Source organism: Temnothorax nylanderi, unplaced genomic scaffold (assembly GCF_030848795.1).
Source record: "Temnothorax nylanderi isolate EJ_2023f unplaced genomic scaffold, tnyl_v1.0 TNYL_tig0913_pilon, whole genome shotgun sequence".
Classification (NCBI taxonomy): Eukaryota; Metazoa; Arthropoda; class Insecta; order Hymenoptera; family Formicidae; genus Temnothorax; species Temnothorax nylanderi.
In genome coordinates this window covers 36,030-53,206 of record NW_027249975.1, presented here as the reverse complement: position 1 = coordinate 53,206, position 17,177 = coordinate 36,030, and the positions used below count along the sequence as shown (strand labels likewise).

At 34.2% G+C, this 17,177-nt stretch overlaps 1 protein-coding gene across 3 annotated transcripts; it reads right to left on the bottom strand.

Annotated features, from left to right (window-relative positions):
- Nucleotides 1–13,218: 13,218 nt before the first annotated feature.
- Nucleotides 13,219–16,251, bottom strand: LOC139785893 (bifunctional polynucleotide phosphatase/kinase-like). Of its 3 annotated transcripts, XM_071725057.1 has the most exons (5): nt 16,064–16,251; nt 15,786–15,944; nt 13,582–13,863; nt 13,427–13,488; nt 13,220–13,336 (listed from the first exon to the last, which is right to left on the bottom strand). In XM_071725057.1, the coding sequence occupies exons 2-5, from the start codon at nt 15,849–15,851 to the stop codon at nt 13,333–13,335; spliced, it is 414 nt and encodes a 137-aa protein (XP_071581158.1). In that variant the 5' UTR covers nt 15,852–15,944; nt 16,064–16,251; the 3' UTR covers nt 13,220–13,332. The 3 variants fall into 3 exon arrangements, 2 of the variants coding, with proteins under 2 accessions (XP_071581159.1, XP_071581158.1); XR_011722117.1 differs by having other exon boundaries at nt 13,219–13,336; nt 13,582–13,843; nt 15,786–16,251; XM_071725058.1 differs by having other exon boundaries at nt 13,219–13,336; nt 13,582–13,877; nt 15,786–16,251.
- Between the last annotated feature and the right edge of the window lie 926 nt (nt 16,252–17,177).

The window sequence follows — 17,177 nt, the reverse complement described above, 5'->3', positions numbered from 1 at the left end:
AATTTGGATTGAAGGTGCGCCAATTATCGGGAAATCTTCTGTTGAAGAAGTTTCTCAATTTATTTTGCAACACATAACTTGTGAAATGCCAGATCCAAAGATTTCACCATTGTTATACAGGCGAGTCAATACGCATCAACGACACAAACATAATTGTCTTCGTTCTAAAAAAGTAGGACGCAAAACGATTCGTGTGTGTCGTTTCGGGTTTCCTCGTCCTGTCACGGAAACGTTGATTTTGAAAGATGTCATAAGTTCGATAGCAGGTAGGAAACGATTGAAACATAGAAGTAGGCTTTATCATGTCCCTCGAAAACATGATGAGATCAATATAAATGATTATCATCCTGTTCTTCTTACGGTATTAGAAGGAAATGTCGATATACAATACGTAAGTGAAACATCCACGTTGCTTACTTGGTATATTACTAAGTACGTAAATAAACCAGGAAAATGTGAAATATCTGATGCTGTCCTTGATAGTAAAAATAAGAAAAAGAAATCATTGCGTCAAGAACTTTGGAATTTTACTTGCGAGCCACGAGTAATAGGGAATGTGGATCTCTTGAAGCCTGTGATGGAATGTGTGGTATTCCTTTATGGGGGACTGATTCAAAAACGACTATAAAATGGTTAGATGTTAATCAGATAAGACGTAGAAAAGTTAAAACTCATAAGGAAATTGAAGCTCTTGACGGAGATTCTACAAATATATTTTGTCCATCTATAATAGATGAACATTATCCACGGAGACCGAAAGAATTGGAATCTATGTTTTTATATGAGTTTGTACAGTGGTATGATATTTTGAAAAATAAACCACGAGGTAAAAATATTGAATACTACACGATGGAGAATGGTTATTATCTAAAACGGCGACAGCGTGGATGTCTTATTAATCACTATAAATATAATGTCAATACGCAGCCGGAAAATTATTTCTTTTCATTACTGCTCATGTTTAAACCGTGGCGGAAAATAGAAGATCTTAAAGATGGATGTGATACATATACAGAAGCATTTCACAAGGGAAAGTTATATCTTACGGAAGCATTACAATATCATGAAAAATTAGAGGAAGTGCAAAAAGCATTTGAAACTGCGAAGCAATTAGTTGAACAATATTTAAATGATTTGGAAAAACAGCATGAGTCTCAAGATGATCCCGATAATCCAATAGGTGTTCAAAATATTGAGGCTGGTGAAGCGATGCAAGATTTTAAGGATCTTGGTGACAAATTAGATCAGGAAATCGATGTCTTTGAAATGATTTCAAATATGAACGCAGATCAAAAAGGAGTATTTGACAGAGTGATCAACGCCGTAACGATATCGCCGGATGATGAACAATTTAAACAATTACTATTATACGTTAGCGGAGAAGGAGGTACTGGTAAAAGTTTCTTAATTAAAACAATTAAATGCTGAATAAAACAAAATCTTAACAAGGATACTGCTGTAACAGCACCTACTGGTATAGCGGCGTTTAATATCGCTGGTTTAACAAATCACAGGGAATATCAGTTACCTGTTGAACATGGTGATCAGTCTCCTAAGTATACACTATTATCTGATCATGTTTTGAAAGTTTTACCGGCAAATCTTAAAGATGTTATTCTTATTATAATTGATGAAGTGTCAATGATATCTAATTTAACTTTCATGTATATACATTTACGACTATGTCAAATATTTGATACCATGGATGACGATTTCTTTGGTCAAAAGCATGTTCTTTTATTTGGAGATCTGCTTCAATTACCTCCTGTACGTGAAAATTTTATCTTTGTTCCACTATTAAAAGCAGAATTTAATAAATATATTGGCAGTGTGGGGACTACTCCTGAGGAATGGTTGTGGCGAAAATTTCAATATGATGAATTGACGATCAATATGCGTCAGCAAGGAGATAGATCTTATCGTGAATTACTCTCGAGAGTTCGTGTTGGTTTATTGACAACTTCTGATTCTGAGATTCTCGAGAAAAGAAAAATATCATTGAAAGGTCAGTCTTTCGATGCAAGATTATACGAATTGTGTAATTTTATTGATAATTTGCCGCCTGATACTGTTTGTTTACTGCCTACTCGTTATTTGTGCGATGTTCTTAACACTGCAATGCTAAGTCGTATTGCTTCGAAAGAAATATTATTAATTGCTGAAGATACGCTTGACTGTGATAATTATATTAAACAAAAGGTACAAAAGCGATTGACGGATAATGAAAACGATGATACTAATACAGCTGGGCTTTTGAAACAAATTACAATTCAAATTGGAGCGAAAGTTATGATAAGACGCAATATTGATGTCACTTTGGGCCTCGTAAATGGTACAATTGCTACAGTTATTTCTGTTGTGCAGGATATATCTACCGATTCTGTAGAAAAAATTAAACTTCTCTTACCGTCTGGTTTGGAGTATTCTATTGAAAGAGTAAGTGTCAAGTTTAAAGTTATGGAGAAAGCATATGTTATCAGAAAACAATTTCCCATAACTCTCAGTTATGGCATAACCGTTCATAAAAGTCAAGGATTAAGCTTGCGAAACGCTGTTATGGATATAGGCAATTCTATATTTAGTTGTGGTCAGGTATATGTTGCGTTATCCCGAGTAACGTCTTTGGATGGATTGCATTTAATTAACTTTGATCCTTCATCTGTAACGGCAAGTGAAAGAGCTATTACCGAATATAATCGGCTAAAACGAAAATTTCTACCGCAAGCACAAACGATTACTATTTCGAAAAAACGTTTTCGAAAAGTAAAAGATGTTCCGTGGACATTGTCGAAATAATCAATGCCGGTCAAGAGTCAGACCAACAAGCTGGAAAAAGTACTGCTGAGCCGATACCTGCTTTGCAAAATAAAGATGGAGTTTCATGCTACGCAAATTCAGTAATACAATGTTTCTTGCAGTCAAGTATTATTAGGAAAGTGTTGCTTAAAGTTGATAAAGATGATTTAAGTATATTAGCGCATAAATATGACAAACGATTACCTAATTTGAATGCTGATGCGATACGGACAGATTTAGGAGAGCGCTTTACGAGTCGTGGTGATGAAAAACCGGCAAAACGAGACGCTCTTGAATTTCTTATTGCCATTTGCACAAAATATAATTACATAAGAAATTTGGTCGGGCATCAAGTTACTTGTACTACTAAGTGCATTAGCAACTCATGTGGTTATACGACAAAAATTATTACTGATAACAACATAGTTGTTCCAATTTCTATTAATAATTTGAAGAAGAAAAGTTATAATCTTAATAATTTATTAAAGGATACATTTTTAAATTGGGGTCCATTATACGGAAAAACATGCCAATCTTGTGCAGGAAATCTAGTATTTAGAAATAAATTAACGTTGACGAAAGAAATAGTTATCATTCATTTAATTTTGTTCTCGTCACAGGATAATAAATTAGTGAAAATACCACAGACATTTAATTTAACTGGCATAACAACAACTAAGATATCGATAGCTAAACAGCAGTATAAAGTAATGAATACTATATTTCATCAGGGTACATCTATTGAAGATGGTCATTATACAAGTATGTGTAGAGAAAAGACATTTTGGATTGAATTTGATGATGGAAAAATTATAGAAAATAAACGATGGCCTACAGGTGCTAAAGGAATTTATATATTATTTTTGGAAAAAGTTGGTAAGAAATAATTTATACAAGCAACATAACATAAATGCATATTTTACATAAAAGCAATGTCCGGCAATGTATACATATATATATATATATATAAATAACTTCAGACACATTTCTTTATAAAGTGTAATTTTTTTCTGTTAAGATTAAGATGCGTAATACTACAAAAAGGCGTGATATCCGTACAAAATTACCTTTTTCAAAAAAAGGTAAAGAAAGGCGCCAAGTACACGCATAGTAGTGTATATGTTGTTACCTAAAAAAAAACAGTGGTAATATTATACCTCAAAAAAATCTAAGTAACAAGTGGTAGACCTAATCTTTGTATCTCGAAAAATCTCGAAAAAACCTAAGCAGTAGTATCTTTACCTAAAAAAAACCGAAGTAACAAGTGGTAGACGTAATCTTTGTATCTCGAAAAATCTCGAAAAAACCTAAGCAGTAGTATTTTTATTTCAAAAAAATTATAACTCAAGTGATACACACCTTATCAAAAATGAGTCGCGCTTCAAGTGATCTATTACAATTACAAAAAAGAAATGATATCTCTTTTTAAATTACAGCGCCAATTACAGAGAGAATATATATTGAGAATCTTTGTATTTCGAAAAATCTCGAAAAAAACCTAAGCAGTAGTATTTTTATTTCCAAATATGTTGTTACCTAGAAAAAAAACAGTGGTAATATTATACCTAAAAAAAATCTAAGTAACAAGTGGTAGACGTAATCTTTGTATCTCGAAAAATCTCGAAAAAACCTAAGCAGTAGTATTTTTATTTCAAAAAATTATAACTCAAGTGATACACACTTTATCAAAGATGAGTCGCGCTTCAAGTGATCTATTACAATTACAAAAAAGAAATTATATCTTTTTTTAAATTACAGCGCCAATTACAGAGAGAACATACACTGAGAAAAAAAATTTGTCAATCCCAAGAAATATTTAGTCCGATACGTTCAACTAAACATTTTAGTTAGTTAACTAAACATTAGTTGAATTAATTAATTCTTGATTAAGGAAACGAAATAAATTGTTGAAACAACTAATATTTAGTTAACTAACTAAAATGTTTAGTTGAACGTATCGGACTAAATATTTCTTGGGATTAACAATTTTTTTCTCAGTGTATTTTTCGAGATACAAAGATTACGTCTACCTCTTGTTACTTAGGTTTCTTCGAGGTTAATATTACCACTGTTTTTTTTCGAGTTTAAATACGAAGTTTATTTTCAATAAAATAAAAGATTGAATCATAAAAAATTACAGATGTAACAGTACAAAATACAAATATTTTATTAAAATATTTAAACCCAACAAGGGAATTCAAGGTATTTAAATACAAAGTTTATATATGTATTTTAAAAGATTTAATCGCATCGCAAAGAATTACAGAGGTAACAATACAAAATAAAAATATTTTATTAAAATACATAAATTTTTCTTGTAAAAAAACTTGGCGCTGCTAGAGAGAGAGAGAGAAAGAGAGAGAGAGAGAGAGAGAGAGAGAGAGAGACCTTTTACAAATGTAAATATTACTTATTCTCTATACTTATTCTATACTTATTCTATACTTAATTCTAATCGCTTTAAAAATCTAAACTTATCCTATACTTAATCATAAGCCGCATTATTTACCGTCACACACACACACACACACACACACACACACACACACACACACACACACACACACACCCACACACACACACACATCACCCACACACACACATCACCCACACACACACATCACCCACACACACACATCACCCACACCCATATCGCTCGCTCGCACATACACACCACGCTGACCTAATTTTGAGGTCTAGCAGCGCCAAGTTTTTTGACAAGAAAAATTTATGTATTTTAATAAAATATTTTTATTTTGTACTGTTACCTCTGTAATTCTTTGCGATGCGATTAAATCTTTTAAAATACATATATAAACTTTGTATTTAAATACCTTGTATTCCCTTGTTGGGTTTAAATATTTTAATAAAATATTTGTATTTTGTACTGTTACATCTGTAATTCTTTATGATTCAATCTTTTATTCTATTGAAAATAAACTTTGTATTTAAACTCGAAAAAAAAACAGTGGTAATATTAACCTCGAAGAAACCTAAGTAACAAGAGGTAGACGTAATCTTTGTATCTCGAAAAATACACTGAGAAAAAAATTGTTAATCCCAAGAAATATTTAGTTCGATACGTTCAACTAAACATTTTAGTTAGTTAACTAAATATTAGTTGTTTCAACAATTTATTTCGTTTCCTTAATCAAGAATTAATTAATTCAACTAATGTTTAGTTAACTAACTAAAATGTTTAGTTGAACGTATCGGACTAAATATTTCTTGGGATTGACAAATTTTTTTTCTCAGTGTATGTTCTCTCTGTAATTGGCGCTGTAATTTAAAAAAAGATATCATTTCTTTTTTGTAATTGTAATAGATCACTTGAAGCGCGACTCATCTTTGATAAAGTGTGTATCACTTGAGTTATAATTTTTTGGAATAAAAATACTAAGGGAGACCGGGGCTAAACAGTCTGGTTTTTTTCGGTGCCGATTTTTATCAACAAAATAAATAATTTTAGTTAAATGTGGTATACCACTGTAAAGAGTGAACCTTTAGCTACAAAATTTATTAAGGAAATTTTTATCTACGTCGCTTTGTTTAACCGGTATAGAGCAAAAACGACAACGGTGAAAAAATTGAAATCTCAAAAATGCCGGGGCTAATCGGTCCCCCCCCGGGGCTAATCGGTCACACTGCATTTTCAATACATATACGTACATCTAATCCTGAAAAATAATAGGATACATTTTAATAATTGTTTTTTAAGAGAAAAATATAAAAATTTATTTAAAATTTTTATGCGAAACATTATTAAAAAATAATTGTTTTACCTATTCCATAAAACAATTTAGGCACGTGAATACAGAGGTTAACCAAATCGTAAACTCCCCAACGGCACGTCACATTGTCAACGCGGGCAACTACGGGGAACACGCGTGACGGCGTTCCGGTGCCATAGGATCAGCGCGGACCCTCGAGCAACCTAACCAAGCCGCGTTTCTCGCAGGGGAGCGATAAATAGCGACAGGGGGGTTAGAAAAGCTCGCGGTGGAACGCGACCATTTTACCAACTCGACGGCGTCCTCGCGCCGATTCCTCGACGCGCCGACGACGACGACGACGACGGCCACGACCACCACGACGACGACGGCCACGACCACGACGACGACGACGGCCACGACCACGACGACGACGACGGCCACGACCACGACGACGACGACGGCCACGACCACGACGACGACGACGACGACGACGACGACGACGATGACCACCACCGACACCACCACCACTACAACGGCGGCGACAATGACGCCGAGACGATGCGGCGAACGCTGGACGATGCGGTCGCACGCGCGGCATGTCAACTCTCGCACGGAAATCGCGGGATCTCAGAGCCGTGCCGTGCCTCGCCGTACCTCGCCGACGTGCCGTGAGCGCGAGCGATCTCGAAAACAACGGTCCGCCATCTTTTCGGTCGGCCAAAACACCCGTTTTGCGACGATACGTGCGTACCATTTCCCTCTTACACAAACTGACGCACGTGCAAGGGAAGACAGAATCACGCTCGAGGGAAACCTAACCTGAAATCGCCGTGAGCTGAAGTCGTGCGCCCGACGCGCCACAGTGATGAGATTAGCCCGATTAGCCCCGGGTGCTTGTAGACTGATTAGCCCCAAACACAAGTCTCAGGTTTGATCGCCCATGAAATATTAGACATCAACGATAATGAAAAAACTACACTGGATTCGTGTTCAGCATGCATTACTCTTTATAATCACGTACTTCGAGATTTGGAGAGCAAATATTATTGCAGATATTACAAAATTTCCACGCGCAGAAAATTTCACTTTTACCTTCCGAAAACACGTTTGCCCTCGTAAAAATCATAACACGGCAGATAACCTGCCGAAACTCCGTTGGTCACATGGGTACCATAAGCAGCGTTTACAATGTTAATAGCGAGTTCGCACAATATACAGGTTCCGAGATATTTGATTAGACGTATTTACCCCGTAGACTTTTTAGCCCCGGTCTCCCCTACTGCTTAGGTTTTTTCGAGATTTTTCGAGATACAAAGATTACGTCTACCACTTGTTACTTAGATTTTTTTTAGGTATAATATTACCACTGTTTTTTTTCTAGGTAACAACATATTTGGAAATAAAAATACTACTGCTTAGGTTTTTCTCGAGATTTTTCGAAATACAAAGATTCTCAATGTATATTCTCTCTGTAATTGGCGCTGTAATTTAAAAAGAGATATCATTTCTTTTTTGTAATTGTAATAGATCACTTGAAGCGCGACTCATTTTTGATAAGGTGTGTATCACTTGAGTTATAATTTTTTTTGAAATAAAAATACTACTGCTTAGGTTTTTTCGAGATTTTTCGAGATACAAAGATTACGTCTACCACTTGTTACTTCGGTTTTTTTTAGGTAAAGATACTACTGCTTAGGTTTTTTCGAGATTTTTCGAGATACAAAGATTAGGTCTACCACTTGTTACTTAGATTTTTTTGAGGTATAATATTACCACTGTTTTTTTTTAGGTATTAATTACTTCATACTTCATACTATAATATTAATTACTTCATACATATACAAATATACATGCATAATTCTAAAGTGTAAAAAATTATACACACATAATTCTGAGATGCAAAAAAATCTGTTTTGATTTTTGTTCAGTGACTTTTATTTTATTACAATATTACAAAGTAAATAGGTTTACAATGGTTCTAACAAGTGTTCCTATTGTAATAGCTTAAAAATTGAATATGTATTTTTTGTTAAATCATCAAGACTGTACTTAATTATTAATTAATAATTTTATATTAAAAAATAAATTTATTTTCGAAATAAGAAAAAAATAATTATTATTTTTTATAACCTCTCATCGTACTTTACAGTGATAATATATTATAGTAAAGTGTACCGTACAAAATTACCTTTCTTAAAAAAAAGGTAAAGAAAGGCGCCAAGTACACGTATAGTAGTGTATATGTTGTTACCTCGAAAAAAAAGAAAGTGGTAGTATTATACTTCGAAAAAACCTAAGTAACAAGTGATAGACGTACTCTTTGAATCTCGAAAAATCTCGAAAAAATCTAAGCAGTAGTATCTTTATTTCCAAAATATTATAACCCAAGTGATACACATCACAAAATTATGTTACCTTATCAAAGAAGAGTCGCGCTTCAAGTGATCTTTTACAATTACAAAAAAGAAATGATATCTCTTTAAATTACAGCGCCAATTACAAAGAGAACATATATATTGCCTCAAAAAATAATTGTTGCACTACTTTGAAAAATCTTTACATGGTGTCAATTAGAAAAAGAATGTATAATAACAATTTTATAAGATTAAAAAATTTTATTTAAATTTAACAAGGGAATACAAGATATTTAAATACAAAGTTTACATGTGTATTTTTTAGTGGTCACAAAGAATTACAGAGGAACAGTACAAAATAAAAATATTTTATTAAAATATTTAATCCAACGAGGGAATACAAGGTATTTAAATACAAAGTTTATATATGTATTTTTCAATAGAATAAAAGATTTAATCACAAAGAATTACAGAGATAGTACAAAATAAAAATATTTTATTAAAATACATAAATTTTTCTTGTAAAAAAACTTGGCGCTGCTAGACCTCGAAATTTTAAATAAATAAATAAACTTATCCTATATTTAATTATAAGCCGCATTATTCGCCGTCGTCACGCACACCCATATCACTCGCTCGCACATACACACCACGCTGATAATCATTTTGTTACTCCCGTCACATTCTTCTATGAATTATTTTTATTTATTGTTATCCTTATTTATTTAAAATTTCGAGGTCTAGCAGCGCCAAGTTTTTTTACAAGAAAAATTTATGTATTTTAATAAAATATTTTTATTTTGTACCATCTCTGTAATTCTTTGTGATTAAATCTTTTATTCTATTGAAAAATACATATAAACTTTGTATTTAAATACCTTGTATTCCCTCGTTGGATTAAATATTTTAATAAAATATTTTTATTTTGTACTGTTCCTCTGTAATTCTTTGTGACCAAGAAAAAATACACATGTAAACTTTGTATTTAAATATCTTGTATTCCCTTGTTAAATTTAAATAAAATTTTTTAATCTTATAAAATTGTTATCATACATTCTTTTTCTAATTGACACCATGTAAAGATTTTTCAAAGTAGTGCAACAATTATTTTTTGAGGCAATATATATGTTCTCTTTGTAATTGGCGCTGTAATTTAAAGAGATATCATTTCTTTTTTGTAATTGTAATAGATCACTTGAAGCGCGACTCTTCTTTGATAAGGTAACATAATTTTGTGATGTGTATCACTTGGGTTATAATTTTTTGGAAATAAAGATACTACTGCTTAGATTTTTTCGAGATTTTTCGAGATACAAAGAGTACGTCTATCACTTGTTACTTAGGTTTTTTCGAAGTATAATACTACCACTTTCTTTTTTTTCGAGGTAACAACATATACACTACTATACGTGTACTTGGCGCCTTTCTTTACCTTTTTTTTAAGAAAGATAATTTTGTACGGATATCACGCCTTTTTGTAGTATTACGCATTTTATAAACAGTATGTACAGGGTAAAGCTATTTGGAGGTATAATACTACCACTTTGTTTTTTTTTCGAGGTAACAACATAATACATATACACTACTATGCGTGTACTTGGCGCCTTTTTTACCTTTTTTTTAAAATAGGTAATTTTGTTCGGATATCATGCCTTTTTTTAGTGTTACGCATCTTAATCTTATAAACAGTATGTACAAGGTGTGAAGCTAAAGGTGTTACGGACTATTATTTCTAAAGAAAACAACAATTTAATATTTTGCTTAGTTTTTTAAAAATAAAAATCTGTAACCCTTTTAGTTGTACACCTTGTATATATTTTTCAATTTCAACATAAAACATAATCGCAATATAGCATGATTAATGTTAATGCTATACATATGTATATTAAAAATAAAAATGTAATGTGTCTGAAGTTGTTAATAATAGGTAAAACGTTTGACACACACACACACACACACACGCACACACACACACACACACACACACACACACACCCACACACACACACACTCACACCCGCACACCCACACACACCCACACACACACACACACACACACACACACACACACACACACACACACACACACACACACACACACACACACACACACACACACACACACACCACACACACACACACACACACACACACACACACACACACACACACACACACACACACACACACACACCCACACACACCCACACACACCCACACACACCCACACACCCCCACACACACACACACACACACACACACACACACACACACACACACACACACCCACACACACCCACACACACCCACACACACCCACACACCCACACACCCACACACACCCACACACACCCACACACACCCACACACACCCACACACACCCACACACACCCACACACACCCACACACACCCACACACACCCACACACACACACACACACACACACACACACACACACACACACACACACACACACACACACACACACACGCGCCTTAGGGTAGCCAAAAAGAGAACAAGAGAAAAGTATCTTCGCGAACAATGGAGCTAGTCTCATGACGATGAGTCAAGTACAAGAGCGAGATCGCAATGACCGATATGCAAGTGGATTAACCTAGTCGCGAAACGTTCACCCGTTATACTGTTGAAGAACCGACCGCATAACATTCCGTCTTTTTCTAATCCCGCTGTGAATCGATTTTCCAGCTAACGTATATCTTATGTCTTCGCAAAGCGTAACTTTTAAATCCTTTAGGGAGATCAATCACTTCAAGACGACACATTTTTTTTAGAGCGATTGAAGAGAAAGACAGAGAGCTTGTAAATGTCGCGAATAACGTCTTGGACGAGTATAGTAGCGTAGTAGCGTATACGTACGTCAAGTCGGGAGGCGAATAGAAGTTAAACAATGGAGAAAAAAAAGACAGACCAAGATATGCGAGTTAATTCAGTTATGATATATTTTTATATATTTTACAGAAGGCGTATAAAAGATGTAAGAGGACTTGCGGTAAAAATTGATGCAAGTCTTAATAACTTCAAGGATTAAACTGACGAATATACGAAACCTACTAAATGTACTCAAAGCTACTTAATGATTAATACAATGCTAAATGAAGTGTTGTACAAAATTTGAATAGAGTCAAAGATTGCGGTCAGCTACATATTATATACACAAAAATGAATTACGAATGATTATTACGTAACGATGTTCATTGCGCCATATTATCGCTATATTTTCGCTTTGTTAAAAAATTATAATAAATTATAATAAATTGAATTAATCGCAGCGCGCGATAAAGTTATGTACGTGAGCACTGTGAGCGATTTAATGATTGTAACCTTACTTGTATACATTTCCGAGAAAAATATTTCTATATTATGTTTAACAACAATATTAAATATTAACATTTCATAACTGCCAAACGTTTCCAGTTGAGTGCAATTGCACGAGTTACGAATCATTTATAGACTCTTTTTCTCAGTTAACTAGTTTCTGCTGCATTGAAATCTTGCATAGAAAAAAATGTATTAGCATATCGCGCAAGAATCATCGATATCTAAGTAAACAATTAATTAAATATATACAGTATATATGCGTACATCTGGATTAATCCGAAAGCTTAATCTCCATCTTTTGAAACATAAAATAATTTTATGCCACAACAGTGAAGTGCGGAATATTAAATAAAATGCGCCATTTAACAATAACTTCTAAGGTAACAAGTTTAATCTACGGTGACCTAAATTTAAACGTGAAAAGAAATTAAATTATTTCAATGAGTTCTCGAATCGTCCCCAATCAGAAATAGATATAAGTCACGTAGAAACGAATTTCGTAATTCGTCTGAGTTATTCGATACAATGTTCTAGTTTAAATGTGATACTACTTTGTAAAATGTTAAGTTTTATTGTTTTCTCTACTCTACGATCAATATAGCAATCTTTATAAATTTCTTTCTTTCTAAATAAAAATGTTCTACACAATCGGAAAACTATTTTACAACATGAGTAAAGAACGAAGTCAAAAAGCGAAATAATCAATTTTGACGCGATTAAAGGGGATCATCAATGGCGATTGTATTAAACTCTAGTCCATACTGACTAAGAATCGCGGATTATGCGTGAAAATTGTAGAGTTTCTTGACAACTCTTATGTACAGATGGATTCAAGTGTTTCTGGCTTCATTCATCTGGTCCCATGCTATTTGTTCAGCATGTCCGTTCATTACCAGTTCTTCAGTAAGGGAAATTAGCTTTAAAAAAATCAATTAATTTCAATTAATTTGCGCATCTGCAAAGAGATGCTCGAAGATTAAATAATAATAACTACTTACCTCATAATTTTGTATCATAAAATAAATATTTTCATAAATATTAGTTTGAATGCGACCTTCAATCTGAGTTTGGGCAGCAACTCCCTTTGAGGAACAATTTTGTACCACATTGTAAGCTTCTGTCGACCATTTACCTGCAAAGGAGTAACATCAAAGTATAATTACATACATATCCAAAGACAAATAATTTTGAGTAGAGATGTATATATCTAAAATCTACTTACACGTAGGAGTTGATAATAATCTCGTTGATTGGAATGTGGCTTGGATCAGTCAACTCGCGAAACTGTAATATAATAATAAATCGATTAGAATTTTCGGATACATCACTTCATACGATTCTTTCACACGATGACGGTTAATGTTAATTTCCAATTACCTTATTATTATGTTTCGCGTGTTCTATACTTGTCGTCATGACGAAACATCTGACCGAGACATTGCGCTTCTTGGCTACCTCAATGTATCTCTTTCTCGAAGCTGGATCGGGATTGGTATTGTCTATACCTATACTTTTTCTTTGATTCAAGTATTGTTGGACTGCGGCAATGCACTTCTGCCAGCTGCCTAAAGTGTCTCTGTTGACGTATCCGTATTCCTTCAGATAATTCTTTGCAAAATGCGATTTTCCGGAGTCTGGACTGCCGACCATAAGTACCACCTGTTAATGGATATCTATAAGCACGAGGAAAGAGCGGGCCTCTGTTCACATTTGACGTTCACGATGATATTCGTGTTATGCACAATGCTTCTGTCGAAATCGAGGAATCACATGCCGGAAAAGTTTTACTTAGGTATTTATCATTAAAAGAATACTTTGTATAATTCTCTTTTATGTTATTTTTTTATTTTTTCTCATTAGATCATGGTACAAGAGGAACGAGCACATTTTTCCAGCGAGTAGATGGGAACCTTTTGATCCAACGAAAAGTTACGACAAGTAGGGGAGACCGGGGCTAAAACGTCTACGGGGTAAATACGTCTAATCAAATATCTCGGAACCTGTATATTGTGCGAACTCGCTATTAACATTGTAAACGCTGCTTATAGTACCCATGTGACCAACGGAGTTTCGGCAGGTTACCTGCCGTGTTATGGTTTTTACGAGGGCAAACGTGTTTTCGAAAGGTGAAAGTTACATTTTCTGCGCGTGGAAATTTTGTAATATCTGCAATAATATTTGCTCTCCAAATCTCGAGGTACGTGATTATAAAGAGTAATGCATGCTGAACACGAATCCAGTGTAGTTTTTTCATTATCGTTGATGTCTAATATTTCGTGGGCGATCAAACCTGAAACTTGTGTTTGGGGCTAATCGGTCAGTAAGCAGTCCGGGTGCATTTCCAAGGCATTTTCGGGCTCACTGCATATGGAATATGGATGAGACGGGAATTACAACCGTTCAGACACCGAATAGAGTCATCGGACGTCGAGGAGTGAAACAAGTCGGGCGAGTGACTTCTGCGGAAAGAGGAACCCTCGTAACTATTTTTTAATAATGTTTTGCATAAAAATTTTAAATAATTTTTTATATTTTTCTCTTAAAAAAACAATTATTGCATGTATCCTATTATTTTTTAGAATTAGATGTACGTATATATATTGAAAATGCAGTGCAGACTGTTATACCCCGGCATTTTTGAGATTTCAATTTTTCCACCGTTGTCGTTTTTGCTCTATACCGGTTAAACAAAGCGACGTAGACAAAAATTTCCTATATAAATTTTGTAGCTAAAGGTTCACTCTTTACAGTGGTATACCACTTTTAACTACAATTATTTATTTTGTTGTTAAAAATCGGCACCGAAAAAAAACGGACTGTTTAGCCCCGGTCTCCCCTATACAGTGTCGGATAAAAATAGGAAGAAAGATAAAATCTGATAAACTTAGATTCAACGAATTGTCCAATTTCGTTTAAAGGATTCAGATTCAAAGGACTGTAAATATTATAACCAGATAAATAACTTTGTTTCATCGTACAATTGATTCATTATACAACAGATTGTAATATATTACAATATATATACATATATATCTATATATGTATATATATTGTAGCTACATTGTATTTTTAAGGACTGTGATTTTAATTCATTCAGTTATGTGATAATATTTAATTCATTTACTCGATTATGTAGCTCTACTAAATTACAGTCCTTTGAATCTGAATCCTTTAAACGAAATTGGACAATTCGTTGAATCTAAGTTTATCAGATTTTATCTTTCTTCCTATTTTTATCCGACACTGTATACTTGTCAAAACTTTTCGTTGGATCAAAAGGTTCCCATCTACTCGCTGGAAAAATGTGTTTGTTCCTCTCGTACCATAATCTAATGAGAAATAACATAAAAGAGAATTATACAAAGTATTTTTTTAATGATAAATACCTAAGTAAAATTTTTCCGGCATGTGATTCCTCGGTTTCGACAGAAGCATCGTGCATAACACGAATATCATCGTGAACGTCAAATGTGAACAGAGGTTCGCTTTTTCCTCGTGCCTAATTGCAATATTACATACATTAAAATAACATACCAACATTGTGATATTGCTTCATAAGTTTTATCATTTAGTATCTTTACCTTAGTTACAATAAAATCGTAAAACGTATAATGGTGCGGTAATATAAGAAAGATCCTTCTTGACATACATTAACTGATCTGCCATTACTGTTTTAAGCTCGCTGAATTCACGGTTTAGAACTTCTAAACATCTCTGAAGAAGCTGATAGATAGAATTACCTGTATGTGAAAATTTAATTTATGCAGTAGAACATTATATATCACGCCAATGTTACTCCAAAAGTGACACTGGAGTATTTTAATAACTTAAAAATTCTCTAAATTACTGAGACATTCACCTTTCTTCATTATAACACTCCGACGATAGCCAGATCCATCCCAATAACTGAATGTGATCTCAATTTCTTCTTCCTTCAACGCGTTCTGCTTTCTAGCCCATTCTTGCCTCAATTCTTCCTTAAGTTTATTTTCCTCCTCCTCCCTTTCCCTATCTGGCAAGAAACTTGTATCTACATCTAGATTTTTCTTAATCTTCTTAATCGCGAGGCCATCAGATTGCTCATTTTCTGACTGCGAGGATTTTTCGGCATTGTCTTCGTCCAGATTAAAAGACAAAGCTTGAATCTGTCTCTTCTGTTTATTCTTTTCTTTTCCTGCTCTTTTTCACGTTCCTTGTATCAAAGCATGATATGTATGACTAGATGACATTCAGAGTACTGGGCGAAAATCACATAACATTCAGAGCACTGGGCAGAAATCACATGTATATATATATATATATAATACAAAGTAAAAATGTATATTGTATAATCAGAATAATAGCAACGTGCACAACTTTATTTGAGGTTATAATTGAGTACAACATTCATCGCACGATACTTTTATAATTGCAAATCGGAAACGTACCTCGAGTCCAGCTCTTCTGCGATCAACGAAGTCGGGATCGAACGTGTCAGTCGTCAATTGTCTTTCTACCAAGCGTAGAGAACCTTTTCCGGCAGCGGTGGTAACACGATGTAGGGATACGAAATCTCCAGATAAGCACGAAGCAATTCAAATTCAGTATATCGCCGGCACGATTACGGTGTTACTGCCGTTTCGCGTACGCGCGTATGCGCGCGTTGTCGCACCTTACCTCGTGCAAACGTTATTAACGCGCCGCAGAAACGCCTCGTGTGAACAGGCTCCTTGATCTCAGTATCAGCTCCCTGCCGTCAATATATAATATATAGGTTAACCTGTATGTAAACACTCACGTAAACGTAGTATAAACAGTAAAATAAGTAACAGTAATATATAGAATAAGATAATTATAGGAGATAATTACATAATAATTTATTAAAACAATTACCTTGAATTAATCGTCGCGTCGCGTAAAGAGTCACGGTCGGTCTCGCTCCGCGCGTACTACCGTGTCTCTCGAGATAGGTTAACTGATGAACTGACTGACAG